The sequence below is a fragment of the Mastigoproctus giganteus genome, chromosome 4 (assembly GCF_048544385.1).
Source record: "Mastigoproctus giganteus isolate SK-2022 chromosome 4, ASM4854438v1, whole genome shotgun sequence".
Lineage (NCBI taxonomy): Eukaryota > Metazoa > Arthropoda > Arachnida > Uropygi > Thelyphonidae > Mastigoproctus > Mastigoproctus giganteus.
The window spans coordinates 199,419,396-199,442,335 of NC_143578.1; the positions used below are offsets into that span (position 1 = coordinate 199,419,396).

Sequence of the window (22,940 nt, forward strand, 5' to 3'; positions counted from 1 at the left end):
TCACTGGTTAAAGATGCATTGCAGGATCATCTAGATAAGACTGGAGCAATAATTCAGACACAGCATGGGTTTGTTAAGGGAAAGTCTTGTCTGACAAATTTTATAGGATATTATGATGTGGTTACAAAGGAACTGGATGCAAAAAATAATTTTGATATCATATATTTGGATTTCAGGAAAGCTTTTGACACTGTTGCGCATGGAAGACTATTGTACAAATTGGAGCAGAATGGTATTAGCATTAGCATTAGCATTAGTAGAGGCATATGATGCAAGAAAGCAAGCTTATTCAGCATCAGCCAAAAAAAAAGAAAAAAAAAAAAAAAAACAACCACTACTCCCATTTCACCCCTCAATTCGTTCGAAATACCTGTCCAGCTAAGCCTTAAATTTGTTTAGGCTATCAACTTCAACAACAAGCGATGGAAGTCTATTCCACAAACCAACTGCCCGCTGGCTAAAGGCGAATTTCCGCACATCTATCCGACATCCGTCCTTCCTCAATTTGAATTTATGCCCTCTCAGGTGATTATTCTGAGCAAGAGGAAGAATTCCATCGGCATTGAGCATGCTCAAGCCATTCAAAGCCTTGTACACCTCTATCAGATCACCTCGGCGATGCCTAGTCTCCAGGCTCTGTAATTTGCAAAACTTAAGCCTTTCTTCGTAAGAGCAACCCTTTGTTCCATTCACTAATCTTGTTGCCCTTCTCTGTACTCGTTCCAGCAGCTCTACATCCTTCTTGAAATGAGGCCTCCAGACCTGTATACAGTACTCAAGGTGTGGCCTGACCAATGCCTTATACAAGGGAATAATCACATCCCTGTCCCTGCTAGAAAAATTCCTGTATATCATTAACAAGACACCATGAGCTACTCTTGCAGCTCGTCTGCACTGCTCAGAGAACTTCATATCTGCCTGCACAATTACCCCCAGGTCCTTTTCATTCTCTACCACTGTCAGCGTAGTACCACAGAGTTGATACGTTGATCTGGGGTTACTGTTTCCCATATGTAGTACTTTACATTTGTCAATGTTAAACTTCATTTGCCACCTCTCAGCCCATCTGCTCAACCTTTCCAGATCCTGTTGCAGCAGCATAGTATCAGTAGTGTCCTTAACAACCCTGCCAACCTTTGTATCGTCTGCAAACTTGGACATTAAGCCTGATACACCATCATCAATATCATTTATAAATACAGAAAACAACAATGGACACAACACTGAACCCCGAGGAACTCCACTAATAACATTAGTCCACGTTGAGCAGTGTCCATTGATTACCACTCTCTGTCTTCTGCCACTCAACCATCCCTTTATCCATAGCAGCAATTTGCCTCGAATGCCACACTTCTCCAATTTGTGCAGCAGTCTTCCATGCGCAACAGTATCAAAAGCCTTTCTAAGATCCAAATATATAATATCAAAGTTATTCCCTACATCCAGTTCTTTTGTGACTACATCATAGTATCCAATCAAATTGGTCAGACAAGACCTGCCCTTAACAAACCCATGCTGTGTCTGAGCTATAACTGAATTCTTGTCCAGATGATCCTGCAGTGCTTCTTTAACCAGTGCCTCCATTAATTTTCCTGGAACCGAAGTTAAACTAACAGGTCTATAATTACTTGTGTCAGCCTTTGATCCTCCTTTGTGAATTGGGGTTACATTTGCACATCTCCAGTCCATGGGTACCTCCCCTGAGTCCAAAGAAGCTCTCATAATTATGGCTAGGGGTTTGCTTACTTCCTTTGCTGCCTCCTTTAATATAACTGGATAGATCCCATCCACCCCGGGTGCCTTTTTTATGTTTATCCTCAACAATTTCTCCTCCACTTTCCTCTCAGTTATTAGAAAATCATCTAGCTCACTGCCAATGTTTACTTCACCTACGACATTCCCCTTCCTGAATAACTCCTCATGTGTGAATGTAGATGCAAAATACTCGTTTAGATTGTTAGCCACCTGAGCAGGATCCTCAACTGTTGAACCATCAACATCCAGTGGACCAATCTGATTCATCCCTTTCCTTCTTGAGTTTAAATAGGTAATGAACTCTTTTCTGTTTTTCTTTGCATCCTTTGCCAAGGATTTCTCATAATCTGCCTTTGCCTGCCTAATCTCCTTTGTGACTTGGTTACAGACCAACTTATATCTATCATAGGCTTCCACGTCACCCATTAATTTGTATGTATCCCATGCATTTTTCTTCTCTGCCATATGTCTCATTAGTTCATCTGACAACCATTTAGGCCTGAACCTTGAACAATATTTCTTGGTTGGTATGTAAAGCCTGGTAGCTTCCAAGATTAGTTCCTTGAATGCTTCCCATTTTGAATTTGCTGTTGGTAACATCATCAGTTGGTCCCACTGTATAGAATTTAAATACTGTCTCAGACCAGCATAGTCTCCTTTACGAAAGCAAAAACCCTTCCCTTTACCTCTGATGGTAGTTACCTCCTTGAGTAAATCCCACTTCAGCACACTGTGATCACTGCCACCCAGTGGTTCATTTATCTGCAGATTCCTAATGCATGAAGAATCACTACTGATAATCAGATCAAGAGTATTACTCCCTCTAGTTGCCTCCCGAACATGCTGGTGTAGAAAACAATCATCCAATAAATCCACAAAAGCCTTGCTAGTGTGTGAGTGACCAACCCACAAATTCCAGTCAATATCTGGGAAATTAAAATCCCCCATTATAAGACTCTCTGATTTACTGTCCCACTCTATTTCCCTGTACAGTATCTTATTATACTCATCAGAGTCATTAGGCCTATAGCACACTCCTACTCTCAATTTTGATTTACCTATGCTTATGTCACACCAAACTGACTCAACACTGCACTGTCCAGCGATGTCAACTGGCTTCACTTCCTTGGATTTTATGTGTTTTTTAACTAATAGCATAACCCCTCCTCCCTTCCTATCCTGTCTATCCTTTCTGTAGACGTTATACTCCCCAAATTCCAGTTCTGCATTCCTTATATCTGTGTGACACCACGTCTCTGATATCCCAACAATATCTGCCTTTGATGTTTTGAGTAATACCTCAAATGTATTAAGGGTAAGTTGGTTGAGTGGGAGAAGACAGAGGGTAGTAATCAATGGGTGCTGCTCTTTGTGGACTAATGTTATTAGTGGAATCCCCCAGGATTCGGTGTTGGGCCCACTGTTGTTTATCAATGATATTAATGAAGGTATATCAGAATTAATGTCAAAGTTTGCAGATGATACATCTGTATAGAATAGATCTGCGGAAAGGTTGGCAGGGTTGTTAATGACAGTAATGGCAGACTGCTACTGCAACAGGATCTAGAAAATTTGGGCAGATGGGCCAAGAAGTGGCAACTGAAGTTTAACCTGGACAAATGCAAAGTACTGCATATGGGTAGAAGTAACTCCAGAGAAACGTACCAACTGTGTGGTACTACACTTAAGGTGGTAGATAATGAAAGAGACCTGGGAGTAATTGTGCAGTCAGATATGAAGTTTTCTGAGCAATGCAGACAGGCTGCCAGGGCAGGTCATTGAGGGTTTTGAGGTGGTAGATGACTTTCATCAACCGGTGAAATACCACCACTTTGCTTATTGGAGACTTGAAGTGGTGAAACCCATGTTTAGTCTCTAGAGCAAAGTTTCCGGCATCCCCTCCCCCCATACTTCTCCTTCAACCCATGCACGGTACTTAGTACTATAGGTTTTGATACCTTTCGTGTTTGGGGTTTTCATAAAAAAAAAAAAAAAAAAAAAATGATATATAGGAATTTTTCTAGCAGGGAAAAGGAGGTGATTGTCCCTCTGTATAAGGCAATGGTTAGGCTACGCCTTGAGTACTCCGTACAGGTCTGGAGGCCTCATTTTAGGAAAGATGTAGATTTGCTTGAGCGTGTACAGAGAAGGGTAACAAGACTGGTGAGGGGAATAAAGGGATCCTCTTACCAAGAGAGGCTTAAGTTCTGCAAATTGCAGTGGCTGGAGACTAGGCACCTGCGTGGTGATCTGATTTTTTTTTTTTTTTTTTTATGAGAACCCCAAACATCATCATCATCAGCCATTTTCAATCCACTGCAGGATGAAGGCCTCTCCAGCAACTTTCCAGTTCCTTCTGTTTTGAGCACTGGCCATCCATTTACTACTCAAAAACTCATGAATTTCATCTATCCATCTCCGCCTTTGTCTTCCAGGTTTTCTTCTAGCTCCTCTTGGGTACCATTCTGTTATTTTCTTAGTCCATCTGCCATCATGTCTTCGAGCTATGTGTCCTGCCCAAGACCATTTTAGTTCTTTAGTTTTGATAAGAATGTCCTTTACTTGAGTTTGCTGCCTAATCCATGTGTTTCTCTTCTTATCTAACAGTCTGATTCCCAATATAATTCGTTCCATTCTTCGCTGTGTAGTTCTCAGCTTCTCTTCCATTCTTTTGGTGAGGGCCCAAGTTTCACTTCCATTTCTACATCAGCATGTTCGGGAGGCAACTAGAGGGAGTAATACTCTTGATTTGATTATCAGCAGTGATTCTTCATGCATTAAGAATCTGCAGATAAATGAACCACTAGGTGGCAGTGATCACAGTGTGCTGAAGTGGGATTTACTCAAAGAGGTAACTACCATTAGGGGTAAAGGGAAGGGTTATTGCTTCCGTAAAGGCGACTACGATGGACTGAGACAGTATTTAAATTCTATACAGTGGGACCAACTGATGATGTTACCAACAGCAAATTCAAAATGGGAAGCATTCAAAGAACTTATCTTGGAAGCTACTAGGCTTTACATACCAACTAAGAAATATTGTTCAAGGTTTAGGCCAAAATGGATGTCGGATGAACTAATGAGGCATATGGCAGAGAAGAAAAATGCATGGGATACATACAAATTAACACATGACACAGAAGCCTATGATAGATACCAGTTGATATGCAACCAAGTTACAAAGGAGGTTAGGCAGGCGAAGGCAGATTACGAGAAATCCTTGGCAAGGGATGCAAAGAAAAACAGCAAAGAGTTCTTTACTTATGTAAACTCTAGAAGGAAGGGGGTGAATCAGATTGGTCCACTTGATATTGATGGGTCAAGTGTTGATGATCCTGCTCAGGTAGCTAACAAACTAAATGAATATTTTGCATCGACATTCACACATGAGGAGTTATTCAGCGAGGGGAATGCCAGAGGTGTATTCAACTCTAGCAGTAAGCTACAGAATCTTGAAATAACTGGGAGTAAAGTGGAGGAGAAACTGTTGAAGATAAACACAAGAAAGGCACCCGGGGTGGATGGGATCTATCCAGTTATATTAAAGGAGGCAGCAAAGGAAGTAAGCAAACCCTTAGCCATAATTATGAGAGCTTCCTTGGACTCAGGGGAGGTACCCATAGACTGGAAATGTGCAAATGTGACCCCAATTCACAAAGGAGGATCAAAGGCTGACACAAGTAATTATAGACCTGTGAGCTTAACTTCTGTTCCAGGAAAATTAATGGAGGCACTGGTTAAAGAAGCACTGCAGGATCATTTGGACAAGACTTCAGTTATAGCTCAGACACAGCATGGTTTTGTTAAGGGGAAGTCTTGCCTGACCAACTTGATTGGATACTATGATGCAGTCACAAAAGAACTGGATGCAGGGAATAACTTTGATATTATATACTTGGATCTTAGAAAGGCTTTTGATACTGTTGCACATGGAAGACTGCTACACAAATTGGAGCAGTGTGACATTGGAGGCAAATTGCTGCTATGGATAAAGGGGTGGTTGAGGGGGAGAAGACAGAGAGTGGTAATCAATGGACACTGCTCATCGTGGACTGATGTTATTAGTGGAGTCCCTCAGGGCTCAGTGTTGGGTCCATTATTGTTTTCTGTATTTATAAATGATATTGATGATGGTATATCGGGCTTAATGTCCAAGTTTGCAGACGATACAAAGGTTGGCAGGGTTGTCAAGGACACTACTGACACTATGCTGCTGCAACAGGATTTGGAAAGGTTGAGCAGATGGGCTGAGAGGTGGCAAATGAAGTTTAACATTGATAAATGTAAAGTACTACACATGGGAAACAGCAACCCCAGAGCAACGTATCAACTCTGTGGTACTACACTGACAGTGGTAGAGAATGAAAGGGACTTGTGGGTGGTTGTGCAGGCAGATATGAAGTTCTCTGAGCAGTGCAGAAGGGCTGCAAGAGTAGCTCATGGAGTATTGTCAATGATATACAGGAATTTTTCCAGCAGGGATAAGGAGGTGATTATTCCATTGTATAAGGCGATGGTCAGGCCACACCTAGGTCTGGAGGCCTCATTTCAAGAAGGATGTAGAGCTGCTGGAACGAGTACAGAGAAGGGCAACAAGATTAGTAAATGGAACAAAGGGGTGCTCTTACGAAGAAAGGCTTAAGTTTTGCAAATTACAGTGTCTGGAGACTAGGCACCAGCGAGGTGATCTGATAGAGGTGTATAAAGCCTTGAATGGTTTAAGCATGCTCAATGCTGATGGGATTCTTCCTCTAGCTCAGAAAAATCACCTGAGAGGGCATAAATTCAAATTGAGGAAAGACAGATGTAGGATAGACGTGCGGAAATTTGCCTTTAGCCAGCGGGTGGTTGGTTGGTGGAACAGACTTCCATCCCTTGTGGTGGAGGTTGATAGCCTAAATAAGTTTAAGGCTCAGCTGGACAGGTATTTTGAACGAACAGAGGGGTGAAGTGGAAGTGGGTTTTTTTTTTTTTTTTTTTTTTGGCTGATGCTGCATAAGCTTGCTTTCTTGCATCAAATGCCTCTACTAATGCTAATGCTAAGTCATGGTGGGGAGTATACATCGATTCATTATTTTACGTTTCAGACAAACTGGGATATTGCTCTTCAGTATGTGACTATATTTCCTGAATGCTATCCATCCAAAATTTATTCTTCTCTTGACTTCCAGCCATTTATCATTATTACAGCTAATAACTTGTCCCAGATAAGTATATGACTCCACCTTTTCAATTACTGCTCCTTCAATCATTATTTCCCTTTCCGTGGCATACTTGTTCATCATTACTTTTGTTTTAGCCATATTCATCTTTAGTCCAAAATCCTTACTAACTGTGCATAACTGATTAAGATTTTCCTCTAATTATTTGGGAACGTGGCTTATGACCACAATGTCATCTGCAAATCGTAAATGGTTTAGGTACTCTCCGTTCACATTGACTCCTTTCTGCAACCAGTCTAATCTTCTGAAAGCTTCCTCAAGGGCAGCAGTAAACAGCTTGGGAGATATTGTGTCTCCTTGTCGAACTCCTTTCTCGATTTTAAATTTGCTACTGTCTTTGTCTAGTCTAATAAAGGATGTAGCACTCTCGTATATTTTCTTCAAAATCATAATATATGGAGTATCTATGCCTTGTCTTTCCAGTGCCAGAAACATTGCCTTGTGCTGTATGGAGTCAAATGCCTTTTCATAATCCACAAATGCCAGGCATAATGGTGTTTTATATTCATTTGCTTTCTCCATTAGCTGTGATATTATGTGAAGGTGATCCATAGTTGAGAATCCTGTCCTAAAGCCAGCTTGCTCTTTCGGTTGATTCTCATCAAGTATTCTTTCTAATCTGTTAGTAATGACCCTTGTGAACAACTTGTAGATATGGGATAACAAGCTAATTGGTCTATAATTTCCAATTTCTGATTTATCTCCTTTCTTATGCAGCAAAACTATGATTGCATTATTCCACTGCTTAGGCATCACACCTTTTCTAATGCACTTTGTGAAGAGCCTTGCCAGTTTTTGTGTTATGTCTCTTCCTCCCAATTTTAACAACTCTACAGTAACTTCATTTTCCCCCGGGGCTTTCCGATTCTTCATTTTCTTCAATGCATGTTCTACCTCATCGGGAAGAATATCGGGTATGTCGTATGTGTTGCTACTTTGCAATTCATCTTCCCCACTGCTGGTATCATTCCCTCGCTCCTTGTATAATTCTCTATAGTAGTCTTCTGCTATTTGAATTATGCCTTCTCTGCTGTTTATAAGTACACCATCACTATTCTTCAGTTTCAGTATCATTTGTCTTTCTGTATTACTGCTCGTGGCTGCTGATTTAAATCCTTTGTTTTCCCTTAATGCTTGTTCTACTTTTCTTGTGTTAAATCTTCTTATGTCCTCTCTGAGTCTCTTTCTAATGGCTTTGCATAACTCAGTATACTCAATTTTCTCCCTGTCAGTGTTTTTCTTGCTCTTCATTTGTCGTCTTTGGTTCATCATGACAAGTGTTTCTTGACTAATTTTTTCTTCTTTGGATTTCTGTTTCCCTATAGGTTTCTTGGGCTTTATCACTTTCAGAAAGTTGTAATATTCCTCGTCGATATCTTGGTCCTGAGCAGTCTGCAGAAGCTCAAACTTGTTCTTAAGTTCCAGTACATACTGCTTTTTCTCCTCCTCTGTTATTTCAAAGACCTTTGTATTATTTACTCGAGTCAGTTTTTTCCTTTCCTTTCCCACATCTATATCAAGTGTACATCTTACCATTCTGTGATCACTTCCAAAATTTACCTTATTCAGGACGGTAACATCATTCACAATATATCTTCTGTTAGTGAGGATGAAGTCGATTTCATTAGTTGTTAATCCATTTGGACTCTTCCATGTCCACTTTCTGTTCACCCTTTTCTTGAAAAAAGTGTTCATTACTGACATTCCTTGAGATTCTGCAAATTCCACAAGTCTTTCACCTCTTTTATTTCTTTCACCAATTCCAAAATTTCCTATAGTTCCTCTTTCTGCGCTGTTTTGCCTTTTTCCAACCTTAGCATTGAAGTCCCCCATAATAATAGTGTAGTGGGTTTTCTGCTCATCTAGAAGACTCTCAATTTCAGTGTACATTTCTTCAACCTCTTCATCATCATGGCTCGATGTTGGTGCATAAATCATTATAATCTTTAGCTTGTACCTCTTAGAAATCTTGAGTATTAGTCTTGACACCCTTGGTGAACCCCAAACACGAGAGGTATTAGAACCTATAGTACTTAGTTAGTACCGTGCTTGGGTTGGAGATTGAGAAGACGAAAGAAGATATTTGTTGACTTTGGACTTGAACTTCTGTAGATTGTAATTTTCAGGAAATACATATGAAGGAAGGTGGTTCCAGAAAACGGCAGTTGAATGAATAAATGAGGAAGATGAAAAGTTGGTTCTCTGGGTTTGAAGTTGGACAGTAAATGAATGTTGGCTGGTGGCGGCACGTGTTCGGACTGTTTTGAAAGACAGAGCGGGAATTATAGAAGCTAATTCAGAAGAACAGTGCCCATGGAAGTATCTGTAGAAGAGGCATGCAGCAGAAACAGTGCATCTATGAGACAGTGAGTGGAGAGACTCTGTTAGAGATGAATCATTAATTAACCTTACTGCCCTCTTCTGAATGGAATCAAGAAGCCTGAGAGAGATTTTGGGGGCACCACCCCAGATGTGGGAACAATATTCCATGGCAGGGCGGATTTGAGATTTATACAGAGTGAGTAGCTGTTTGGAAGAAAAGTAACGCCGAGAGCGAAAGAGAAAACCAAGTTATTTAGATGCAGAGGAAGCAATATTTGTAATGTGCTTGTGCCAAGAGAGATTAGAATTCAGGGTAATCCCCAAAAGAGATATATCCTTTTGCCTAGAAATTGGAGTGTCACTAAAGATAAGCATAGGAGCAGAAGAATCCTTTTTGCGAAATATAAGACAAGACTGAGTTTTAGAAGGGTTGAAATCAACTAAGTTGTCTTTGCCCCACTGGAGAATTACCTGAAGATCGGCATTTAAGGAATTGGTAGCAGATTTTCAAGAAGTTGAAGCTGATTGAGCAGGACAAGGTTTCTCAAAATGGAAAGTTGAATGCAATGTGCTATCATCGCCAAAACTATGGATAGGATTTCCAGTCAATGGAAGAAGGTCATTGATATACAAGAGGAAAAGAGTGGGGGAAAGAACTGAACCTTGGGGGGGACACCAACATTAGTGGAGAAGATAGAAGACAGAGCGCCATCTACCATCACCCTGAGTGAGCGATCAGAGAGAAAACTGGATAACCAATTACTAAGAACAGTTGGCAAACCATAAGGTGGAAGCTTGTTTAGAAGACCTTTATGCCAAACACGATCAAAAGCCTTTGAGATGTCAAGAGCAACTACTTGTGTTTCACCGAACCTTTCCATTGAATTAGTCCATAAATGGGTAACATAAGCCAGAATATCACCAGTGGATCGACACTGACGGAATCCATACTGGTGATCGTTGATCAGACGGAAGGTTTCTAGGTAGTTTAAGAGTTGGCGGTTAATTGATTTCTCCATTACTTTAGAAAGAGTAGAAGTAATTGCAATGAGACGATAATTGGATGGGAGGGATTTGTCACCCTTTTTAGGAACTGGCTGGATATGAGCAAATTTCCAAGCAGAAGGAAAAACACCTTTAGAATAAGAAAGTGAAAAAAGGCGGCAAAGAATAGGAGTAAGTTCAGGAGCACAGGTTTTGAGAACAAGTGGAGAAATACCATCAGGACCTGGAGCTTTCTTAGCATCGAGATTCATCAAAATCCTTCTTATATCCTTTTCACGGAAGACCACAGGAGGCATTGAATGGAGTGTGTTGGGAATGGTGGGAGGTGTTTTACCAAGATCATTAATACATGAGCTGGAAGAAAAATGGGATGCTAGCAGGTCAGCTTTATCCTTGGCTGAAGTGACAACAGAAACATCTGGTTTGGACAGAGGTGGGAGCAGAGATGGGCAAAAGTTGCGGCCAATAGCTTTGGCAAGAGACCAGAATGCTCGGCTACCATTAGGGCAAGAAGCAAGTTTTCTACTCTTACCCTGTTCAAACTCTAGTTTGGACTGATCAATAACTGCTTTACAATTGTTGTGAGCTTTGGTGTAGGCAGAAAATGAAACTGAAGAATTAGAAACAAGCCAATTACGATATGCAACATTCTTCTCTTGGACAGCCTTAACATATTTATTGGAAAACCAAGGTTTAGATAAAGGACAAGATTTTAAAGTGGAGTGTGGGATAAAGGATTCCATTCCTGCAAGAATAATTTCACTGACACGATCTGAGCAAACGTTGACATCAGAACTTTTGAAACAGTAATCTGACCAAGGAAAAGAAGAAAAGAAGTCTCGCAGGTCATCCCATTTTGCATTCTTGTAATGCCAAACAACACGAGGTTGGGAATAGCCATGAGATAAAGGTTCCATTGGAGAAGAGACAATCACCAAGTTGTGATCTGAAGTGCCTAAAGGAGCTCTCACTTCGACCGTGTACTTAGAAGGGTTGTTTGTGAGAAAAAGATTAAGCGTATTGGCTGTATGATTAGGATTGTCCGGTATTCTTGTAGGTAAATGAAGAACAGTCTGTGCTAGGTCATTAGTAATTGCAAAAGCCTCAGCATCTCGACCTGCTGGGTCGGTGTGACTAGAAAACGGGAGCCAGCTGGGGTTGTGAACATTAAAATCACCAAGGAAAATTACCTCACTGTTAGGAGAGTTGGACTGGAGAAAGTCAAGTTGCAACGAGAGGAAGTCAAAGAGCTCCAAGTGATTAGTCGAGTTGGGAGAACGGTAGAGACAACAGATGAATTTGACACAATGAGGTAGAGAGATTTTAAACCAGAGAAGATCAAAGAGAGGAGATTCCAAATTGCCAAGTCTCTGATAGGGAATATCAGAATGGACATATGCACAAGTACCACCTTTGAGGCAAAAGGAATCATACAGCGAATAATTTGGGCATCTGAGATGAGCAGTAGTTGAATCAACCGATAACTGAGATTCTGTCAGAAAAAGTACATGAGGTTTGGTAGACTGCAAGTGGAAATGGACATCGTTGAGATTAGAATTGAGACCACGTATATTTGTGAAATGAATTAGGAAGTTCTTGAATTGAAGTGATTGAAGTGTATAAGGCCTTGAATGGGTTGAGCATGCTGAAATTTGATGGGATCCTTCCATGTGTTCAGATTACGAACCTAAGGGGAAATAAATTCAAATTAAGAAAAGACAGATGTAGAATAGATGTGCAGAAATTTGCCTTTGGCCAGCAGGTGGTTAATTGCTGGAACAAATTTCCATCTGTCATTGTGGAAGTTGATAGGTTAAATTAATTTAAGGAGGAACTGGTCAGGCATTTGGAGGGATTGGTGTGAATTTTTTTTTTTTTTTTTTTTTGGCTGATGCTGCATAAGCTCATACACTTGCTTTCTTGCATCACAAGCCAATACTACTACTACTACTACTAGATCCCATCTACCCCAGGTGCTTTACTTATGTTTAACTTCAATTGTTCAATTTCTTCACATCCTCTGCACCCAGCACACACAAAGATATCCACCATGGCTAGATCATGTCCTGTTTGAGAGAGATCTGCAAACATGTCACATTTTTCACATTTTTTTACACTGTGATGCATTGGAGAATCGCCCCCATTAGTTCTCCCCTAAACCACAGTACTTTTGCTACTTTGCGAACGTTGCTTTGCTGCTCTAGTCTGGGGCATGGATTTCCATTTAAGTAAAATTTAATTAACATTAAAAATTAAAAGGCTTCATAAATTTAATTGATTAATTGCCAACACTATACTAAGCTAACAGATTCCTACTACAGTGCTATGTATTACGCTATCTAGTTTTATGTCATACTTTACGCTATCAAGTTCGAGATATACATTACTTAATCTCAGGCTCAGTCTCAACTCTCAGATTTTCAATGAACAACTTGATAAAGTGTTGCAGACCATTTTGATAACACCACAATTTCAATATCATTGTCTGAGTAGACAACAAAAATAAAGTAAATCTAATCAGTGTCAATCTACACATATGGAAATTGATGAGAAAATCAGTACCAGATGAACTCCTATTAGAAATCTACATTGAAGATGATATGGATATGTGAACCTATTTTTTCTTAAAGAAATAAAAACTAAAATTGATTGACAAAATCCCATGCTCTCCAAAAACCAGAATAATTTGCTCTCCACCCACAAGTCAAAATAATACACCACATAAATAAAGTAGAACTATGGGTTCTTCAATCTATCTCAGTAACATTGTATACTTTTGTAGTGATTACAAAAATCATTTCTTTCTAACAAAGCAAAGCAATGTTTTAAGTGAGTAGTATCATACATTTCTGAAATAGTGCATGTTTTTATTTGTAGTGTACATTATTAATTACACAGCTGACCTTCATTCAGTCATGAAAGTAATCTTTACAAATGTTTATAGACTGGTGCTGTGGCATCATCATCATCATCAGTAGCCCTGCTACAATTTTTCAATATTTAGAAGCTGTGTTTCCAACATATCAATGTCCAGCAAGCACTGTATATTTCTCACTACAGATTGAATATGATTACTATTCAACAGAGAATATTCAAGTATTAAACAGGGATAACATAAACTTTTATTACTAACTTGCAATTAAAAATACAGACAACGTTTCTTAAACAATTACAGGCATCACATGCTAAGCCTGAAGTAAAAAAAATTGCATTTGGAGTTCATATAATATATAGTTCAACTTACAGTAATGGTCAGTTGTGATTAGGAGCAACTAATGAGAGATATACATCACAGAGTCTGATTACACTGGTCGGCATCAATTTCCTCCCTGAAATAGTTTAAACAGATTCTAGTATAGAATATATTCAAAAACTTAAATACGTGCTTTAAAAGTTCTCATCACCCTCAGTTTTCATATATCGTTGGTTAATAACTGAAAACCAAGACTTTTCATTAAAGCTTCATTTCCTACATTCCCATTTAGACTTTTTTCCTCTAAACTTGGAAGTGGTCTCTGATGAACATGGTGAAAAGTTTCACCAAGATATTTCTCAAATGGAAAAAAGATACTAGGGAAAATGGAGTCCAAATATGTTGACCGACTACTGTTGGAATCTCATATGGGGCAATTGGATGAATCTCATACCATTGGACAATTGGACAAATCTCATACCATTGGACGATCATAAAAGGCAAAAAAATTACAAAATAAGTGTTTTGTTATGAGATAAACATTTTTGTAAATAGAATAAGGTTAGACCTATTGTTCAATATTTAGTACTGTATGTAACATTTTCTTAAAATATATGAAATCTATTTTACTAGTAACTTTTTTAATTTAATCCCTTCTTCCTTAAAATTGGTGGGTGTTACAGCAGTATGGTTGCCATATTTGAATTCAACAATGTGAAATCTACAAGAATGACCCTGAATTTTAACAGGGAGCAAAAAAAAAAAAATTTTTTTTGACAACCAGTGTTATCAGTAGGCCAAATGTTGTAGCACAAGCATAATGTTGGCAAACATTCTGCTTTAAGAAATGAAAAGCCACTCACTTGTAGTCAGTAAGTTATATGTGCCCATTTTTTGAGCATCTTGTAAAAAAATAAAGTATGATGTGAGCATTTATTTATATATTTTTGTATAAAATATCATACATTTTCACTCTGACTGTTAATGCATTTTTACAGCTCTTTCAAGGGAATGTTGATTCACATTCTGTTAAGTATAACTATCTTGATAATCCGGTCAATGCACGTTTTATCCGTGTTCATCTGATGGAGTGGCACAAGCATCCAAGCTTGAGGCTTGAATTGGTGGGTTGCCAAGGTAACATGTAATGTTTTATTTTATCAAGTAGTTTAATTTAAAACTTGCAGGATAAAATTTTTCACTTAATGTTAAGAGTTTGGCATAGCTAAATCTACCGAAGTCTTCATTCATGGCTAATCTAGTTTATTTATGTAAAAGTATTTAAATTTGCTAATAGCCATTTTATGTTTCAGCTCCTATCTCAGATGTATTTAAGTTCATATGTAAAATCAGAAATCTCTGTATGCATATTTCATCATGGCAGTTATCATTATGTTTGCTTCTTTATAAGCTAGAAATATGCCTTGTGTAAGTAAAGTTATATAATTTTCTTTCTTTCCCATTCTTCTCAGATTCTGTTTACTGAGGTCAACATATTCTTTCTCACTTGTTTTACTTCATTCTGATAGATAAATATATTTTATTCAAGTTTTACAGAGAGGAATAAAGCCTCAAGCTTAATATATAATTACTTGGGCAAAGATAAAGAATGAATTTACAAAACTCTGCTGGTAATTTTCTTGTTATGTCACTGGTAAACAGGATATATGTGTGCTTAGTCATCTGTTTGTTGGCAAGGTGTTTTCACTTTAACCAGGAGTCCTTAGGCAGGGTGGCTCACCTCCCTAGGGAAAGTGAGGCAGAGGTCCAGAGGAGGTGAGATGTCTTCCATTATACACAGTCTTGTTTTTTTTTTTTTTTTTTTTGCTACACCTATTCATATTTAAGTTGTTGTTGTAATGTAAAAAGTGTGCTGTTAATCAATACAAGGGGGTATCAAAAATTTCGTACTCTGACCTAGATAAAACATCAGTAGGAAGATGCCATTTTTAATATAAGTTGTCTACATATGCAATAACTAACATATGAAATTTAATTCCTGTAGGTGATTGTACACTAGAGGTGGAGCCTGGAATCTGAGGAAGGACGCTATAGTTGACAAAGTGGAGTATCGAGCAGTGATCAAGTTCCTGCATTTGCAGGGCAAGAAAGCTTAGGAAATTGATGAAGAAATGAAAGCTGTGTATGGGCAGAATTGTCCATCCTATAACACTGCAAAAAAGTGGAAACGGGAGTTCCAGTGCAGTCATACAAGTGTCTTTGATGAGCCAAGAGAAGGAAGGCCATCAACATCCACAGACAGTGAGATGGTTGCAAAGGTTGAGCAGCTGATGCTGAGTAACAGATGTGTGATAATTAATTTCCTTGCAAATGCAATGGGAATTAGTTATGGGTCTGCCCACATCATTTTACATGACCATCTGTACATGTCTAAGGTCTCTGCATGATGTGATCCAAGATTGCTGATGCCATTACAGAGGTGATGTCAAATGCAATGTTCTTGCCAACTGTTGGATTTGTGCTACTGCAGTATCCACCCTATTCTCTTGACTTAGTGCTGTCAGACTTCTTGTTTCGAGAAATGAAGAAGCCATTGCATGGACACTGCTTTGATTTGTCTCAGGAAGTCATCAATGAAGTGGAATTGTGGTTTCAGGCAAAAAGTGCAGACTTCTATGATCAAGGCATTAAACAACTGATCCACAGATGGGAGAAATGTGTTACTACACATGGAGAGTACTTAGAAAAGGATTAAAGTTCCTGTGATGTTTCACCTTTCTAGGGCTATTATTTCTGGGTAAGAGTACAAACTTTTTGATACCCCCATGTATATCCTTTTCAAAACTGAATTTTCTGACTGTGTATTTCACTTACAATTTTTGAAACTAGAATAAGGGATCTAGGGATAGCAGGGTAAAATTGAAAGGGAGGTGACCATACAAAAAAGTTAGGAATCTGTGTTCTACACATTTGATAAACAGAGAATGTGTGCATGGTCAAGGCCTTTGTAAATAATTTAAAAGTTCTACTCACAAGGCAAAACTCTGATATTTGGAACAGCAAAATGCAAATGGAAAGAAATGGAAAAATGCTCTAATCAAAATTAAGGAGTAGACCAGTCAAGGAAAAGAGGAACAGAAATCACATGGATTATCTCATTTCTCATTCTGAGGCTGAGAATGTCCATGAGACAGAGATTCCATTTGAGAAGTTGTGACCTGAGATGCCCAAAGAATTCATCTAGAGCAGTGGTTCTTAACCTGGGGTATGTGAAAGTCTTTCAGAGGGTACGCAGGTCTTGATATGTAAACATATGTAAAATACAATATTTCTTGTAATAAACAAAAAAAAAAATTCATCCCTTACGAATATCACTATATGTATTTAACGATATGAAATATATTTAAATTATTTTACTTACGTTTTTACAACAAAAAAGTTCTCAACAAATAATTGTTGAGAACTTTCAAATTTAATGTTTTTATTTCCACCTATCCTCTCCATCATAGGCCGGTGCGTGATTTTCCAAGAAAAAATAACTTCGTTTATCAGAGGAGCCGGTAACTAATTTACTTTTGTCAGTTCCAACAATAGCGCTGTTCTCCTTCCCCTCATACAGTTGTTTGACTTGTTTTGAGCTGCATAATGGGGTTAACGATTTTGACGAAAATTAAAATGTAATTAATTAAAATGTTCTTAATTTGAATTTTTATTATTTTATTTGTATTTTTCTTTGACATTAATATGTAATATTGAAAATACTATTTCTTGTAATTTTTAAAAAAACCACAATGTTTCTTGTGCAGTAAAATTTTGGGGAACAGATCTATGAAACCTTCCAAATTAAAAGAACATCTCACTTCAGTACATTCCAAATATGTATAAGACAATCCAGAGCAATTTCGCATCAAGAAAGCTAGGTTTGAAAAATCAGGTACATTACAAAAATTTGGATTCACTCCTTCACAGAAACCATGTCTTGAAGCATCTTATAAAGTTGTATATCACATTTGTAAACAAAAAAAAAAACCACACGCAATCGTCAAAACCTTAGTAAAATGCTGTGCTTTGGAAATGGTTGAACTCATATGTGGTTTAAATGAAAGAAAGAAACTTGAAGCATTATCTCTTTCGAATGATGTTATATTGTCCAAGATTAAAGACATGTCTGATAACATTTTAAACCAGATAATAGAGAAATTAGGAGCGACAGCATACCCTTTCAATATTCAACTTGATGAAACTACAGACATTTCTCAATGTAGTTGGCACCTCCATAGTCAGGTGGGCAGGAGCAGCAGTGTGTAGCACACGCTTCTTGATTAGACCGGGGTTCGAGCCCGTGACCACCAAATACTGTTATTTTGGTTTTTAGGAGCATTAGCAACTAAGGCCATATTGTTCCGGGATATGCGTGGTCATTCCCTGACCTTTCCGCATCCTCCGTATTTGGTGGTGATGGGCTCGAACCCTGGTCTAATCAAGAAGCGTGTGCTACGCACTGCTGCTCCTTCCCACCTGGCTACGGAGCTGCCACCACCAAATACGGAGGATGCGGAAAGGTCAGGGAATGACCACCACATATCCCCGGAGCAATAAAAAAAACCTAAAATAATAAACAACTCAATGTAGTCAGCTTCTAGCTTTCGTTTGTTACCAACATATGAATATCATCAAAGAAGAATTTTTATTTTGCAAACCCCTCCAAGAAACTACGAAAGGCATTGACATTTTTGGAAAACAAAATTTTGATTGGAAATTAAAACTTGGCAGTATTTGTAAGGATGGAGAACCGGCAGTGCTGGGAAATACTTCTGGATTTGCTGGTTTAGTAAAAAAAGAAATTCCACAAACTGTTGTAACTCACTGTATGTTACATCGACATTCTTTAGCATCCAAGACTTTGCCACCTAAACTCAATCAAGTCTTAAAAACTGTAGTAAAAGTTGTCAACTTTATCAGATCCTATGCTTTAAATCACCGAATTTTCAAAAAATTATGTCAAGAAATGGGAGCATGACATGAAATTCTTCTTTATCATACTGAAATATGCTGGCTTTCCAGGCTGAATAAGCGTTTTAATACCAGGCATAAGCATGTTAATACCAGGCTGGCATTAAAATGCTTATTTGAACTTTGTGCAGAAGTTATTATTATTATTAGCAAGCATATAGTGCAAGGAAGACTGAGGCTTATGCTACACCAGCCAAAAAAAATTTTGAGTTACCCTGAGAGAGAGAGAGAGAGAGAGAGAGAGAGAGAGAGAGAGAGAGAGAGAGAGAGAGAGAGAGAGAGAGAGAGTCAAAAGTAGAAGAGAATCACCAAGAAAGAGAAGAATGATGATATCCAGCTCAGGACCCTGGGTATGCCAAGCCCATACTTACCAGATGTGAGCCCCTGGGGTCAAAGTTTTATACTTTTTAAAACAAAAAGAAAGTTTTCTTGCCCAGCAATTTGAAAAACAAGAATTCGAAATTAGTTTGGCTTATTTAGCAGATATTTTTGGCCACATGAATGAAATTAATCTTTCAATTCAAGGAACTACGATTACTATCATTGATGCCCCTGAAATATTAAAAGCGTTTTTATCAAAGTTACCACTTTGGAAAAGAAGACTGGAGTCATCCAACTATGCAAATTTTCCAAATTTAGAATCAGCTTTAAAAAAAGGATCAAACAGTGACATGATCTTGCCTGTTTCTGTGCAGACAGATATTATTGTACATATGGACAAGCATCAAAGTTCTTTTGATAATTATTTTAGTTCTGATGAATTAACAATGGCAACGTGGATCCGTAATCCTTTTATTAATAACATTGATGATATTAAGGATGAGGAATCAATTAAAGATGACCTTATTGATTTAAGACAAAAGAATTGCATAATTCTTTTGTCTTAAATTTTAAAAAAAATTTAAAATTTTATTTTAAATTTAAAAAAAAATTAATTCTACATGTTTAGAAGAATTTTGGTCTTCCTTAAAAGAAGCCTATCCTCCATTAGTAAGAAGAGCCATGAATCTTTTAATTCCATTTGTGACAACTTATATGTGTGAAGCAGGATTTTTGACACTCATTTCATTAAAAACAAAGAAACGAAATAGGCTTCTTGTGGAATATGATATGCGTGTTTCTTTATCGAAGACAGTTCCCCAGTTCACCGTTTTAACAATGAATAAACAGCAACAATGCTCACATTCTTCTGGTTTTATTTTTTCTATTTTCTTTTTTATTTATTTTATTTGTATACATTATTTATGCTTGTTAAATATTTAAGATTACTAAAATATTGTACAAATAAGTAAATAAAGATATTTTATAATGGGGGTACACAATTGTTGTTAAATTTGACAAGGGGTAGGTAGGTAAAAAAAGGTCAAGAACCACTGACCTGGAGCATTCACCATGTACTTTGAAGTACATGGTGAACATGGCTACAAAGCAAGTGCTTTTTGCTGATGACCAGCTTCTAATAGGAGAAAATCAGAACTCATTGCAGAAAGCCATCTTCTCATTAAACAAAACAGCAAAATCATTTGATATAGAAATTTCAACTTCAAAGACAAAGTTATGGCATTTAAAGGAAGAGATCCAATAAGAAGCAAGATCTGCACTGACAATAATATTATCGAACAAGTTGATACTTTCAACTACCTAAGGTGCATTACAGCCATAATGGTGCATAATGGCCATAATAGCCTTTAATGGCGCATTATGTGCCATTAAACTCCCATAACAACAACAAAAACAACTTTCAAATACCTAGGATACCATCTGTCCTATGAAAAAGATATTGGGCAAAAATAAATAATTACATGGGAATAACTAAAATTATAAATCATATTTTCGAAACTAAGGAAGTACATAAGAAAATATGAATATGAGGATATGAATACATAACGTCCTCACCAGACCTAGCCTAACCTATGGCTCTGAGGCATGGTCAATGAGCAAAGGGGATAGGAGGAGGTTGGCTGATGCTGAAATGTATTTTGTGTGCAGAGCCACAGGTTATACCAGACTTGACATAATAAGAAATCAAGATATCCTGTCAGAACTGGAGACAACTTTAGTACTGAATTTTATCAATTCATATAGAAACAGATGGATCCAGTATGTAGAGAGAGAATGGAGGACAGATGCTATGACAAAAGAGATTCTGAACTACAAACCTCAGGGAAGGAGAGACAGAGGCAGACCCTTGCAAAGATGGAGAGAGACCATAATAGGCCACTAGGCCTAATACTGGACAGGAAGAAGAAGAAGATTGTGTTAAATGAAATATTATTTCATTTAACACAATCTTGGAATACATGTTTTTTGTCTTCTATCCTTTTTTTTAATTTATTTTTTCAGCCATTGATTTCACTGGGCATTTTACACTTTTAAAATAATACAATAATAGCTTAACACTGGTACAGGAAAACAAAGTATTTTTAAATCGTCAATTATTAGATATATTGTATATGAAGCCGTCCTTCCGTATATATATTGTAGCCATCCTTCCGTATATATATCGTATATGAAGCTGTACTTCCCATCTGCAGTAGTTCACACATAGCAGGCAACAACTGTGAACACTATAATGTTTTAGCAACAACTATCTACTATATTACTCGTCAATGCAAAAGAATTCCCTATTTCTCTATGTAGTGCAGTACTGCTGTAAGCAGCAGCAGCATGGAAATGACACTGACAACATCTGTTATGTATTATTAACATTTATATTTTTGGCAACTAATTATTTTATGACTTTTGATACATGAACTGCATGTTTTTTTGAAAATTTATTGAAATATTCTTATAGGCTCAGATGGGCCACAAAAAATGTTTGTTGGGCAGCACGTCACTGTTCTTAGTATGTCTAAGAAGATGGATTATGTGAAGAGTCTCTTGTTAAAAAAAATTACTCTTTTTTAAAAAAATTAGTTTAATTTAAATTAGTTTAATTTAACAGATTCTTGAAAAAGAGATGACTCAGCTGAAATTATTCTTGAGTGAGTCCCTTGTTAACAAATTGGCAGTATGCCTCTTGCTAAAAACACAAAGAAAAGTAGAAAACAATTTAGAAAGGAAAATCACACTGGTTCACTTGATGTGAATGGCATAAATACTTATGATCTTGTACAGGCTGCTGAAAACATGAATAAATATTTTATACCTACATTCACACATGAAGAAGTTTTTGGTGACAGGGATACCAGAAGTCTATCTAATATTGAATGAAAGTTAAATGATTTTTTGATGACTAAGGAAACTGGCAGAAAATTTGTTGCAGCTAAAAATAAACATGGTACATAGGGCTTATGGAATTTCTCCGATTATATTAAAGTAAGCAGAAAAAGAGGTAGTCAAACATTTGATTAATAATAAGAGCACTTTTGATTCAAGGAAAATCCTTAACCTTTGTGAATAGGAGATGTGTAAATGTCTCTCCTATTCACAAAAGTGGTTCCAAAGGGGACAAAATGGGTAATTACTTTTTTTTTTTTTTAATTCTGGGCCAGGAAAAATTATCGAGTCAATAGCTAAAGTAATGCAAGATTATCTGGATAGAAATAGAGCTATAAAGCAATCACAGAATGGATTTGTTAAGTGAAGCCATGCATTACAATTTTGATTGAATACTATGAGGTTGTCATGAAGGAAATGGATGCAAAGAATAACTTTGAAATCATAAATTTCAAATTTTAGTAAAGCTTTTGATAGTATTTCATATGAATGATATGTAAATTTGAGCAATGTGGCATTAGGGTCTAGTTTCCACTGTGGATAAAGGGTAGTTAAGGTGTATAAGACAGAGGGTAGTTATACATAGCCAATACACTTCATGAGTATTGGCTAGTTCTAATGTTATGAGTGGGGTACCAGGAATCAGTGTTGCCTACCCATACTGTTTATAATATTTATTAAAGATATTGACTTAGGTATTTGAAGTTTAATGTATACCTTTCCTGATGATACAAAGGTGTTTTATAACATTAACAAATGTATGCTACTTCATGATCTAGATAAAGCAGTCAGATGGACTGAAAAATGGCAACTGATTCTGCCTTTTTGTAGATAATTGCATACCATTCAGGTAGTACCAAGATCAAGGTTGTAGTTTATGAAAAAAACCTGAAGGATAACAGCAAAGTCTGAGATAAATGTCTCTGAATAGTGACAGGCTGCTATAACACCTCATGGGGTTCTGTCAATGATATTCATGAACCTTACCAGTAGGGACAAAGAGGCAATTATCCCATTGCAATAAAGGACTGGTTTATGCCCCATATTGAATATTGCATATAGATTTGGAAACTTTGTTTAGGTAGGACATAAATCTGTTGGAAATTGTGTATTAGTGAAGAGCAAGATTTGGGAATGTATTAATACCAAGAAAGCTGCAGTATAGAAACATGGCATCTATGTGGAAATCTAATTGAAGTGTTTTAAGTTTAAAAGAGTTGAGTAAACTAAATGCTGATAGTTTTTTATTC

The 22,940-nt window shown here is 37.5% G+C and overlaps 1 protein-coding gene across 1 annotated transcript in view; it reads left to right on the top strand.

Moving 5' to 3' along the window:
- The window catches only part of LOC150087318 (lactadherin-like), a 209,092-nt gene that overhangs the window by 141,105 nt on the left and 45,047 nt on the right, over nt 1–22,940 (top strand). Inside the window, exon 5 of the mRNA XM_090371983.1 lies at nt 14,496–14,634. Within this exon, the coding sequence (XP_090228109.1) occupies nt 14,496–14,634 (139 nt within the window). The remainder of the gene's footprint in view (nt 1–14,495; nt 14,635–22,940) is intronic.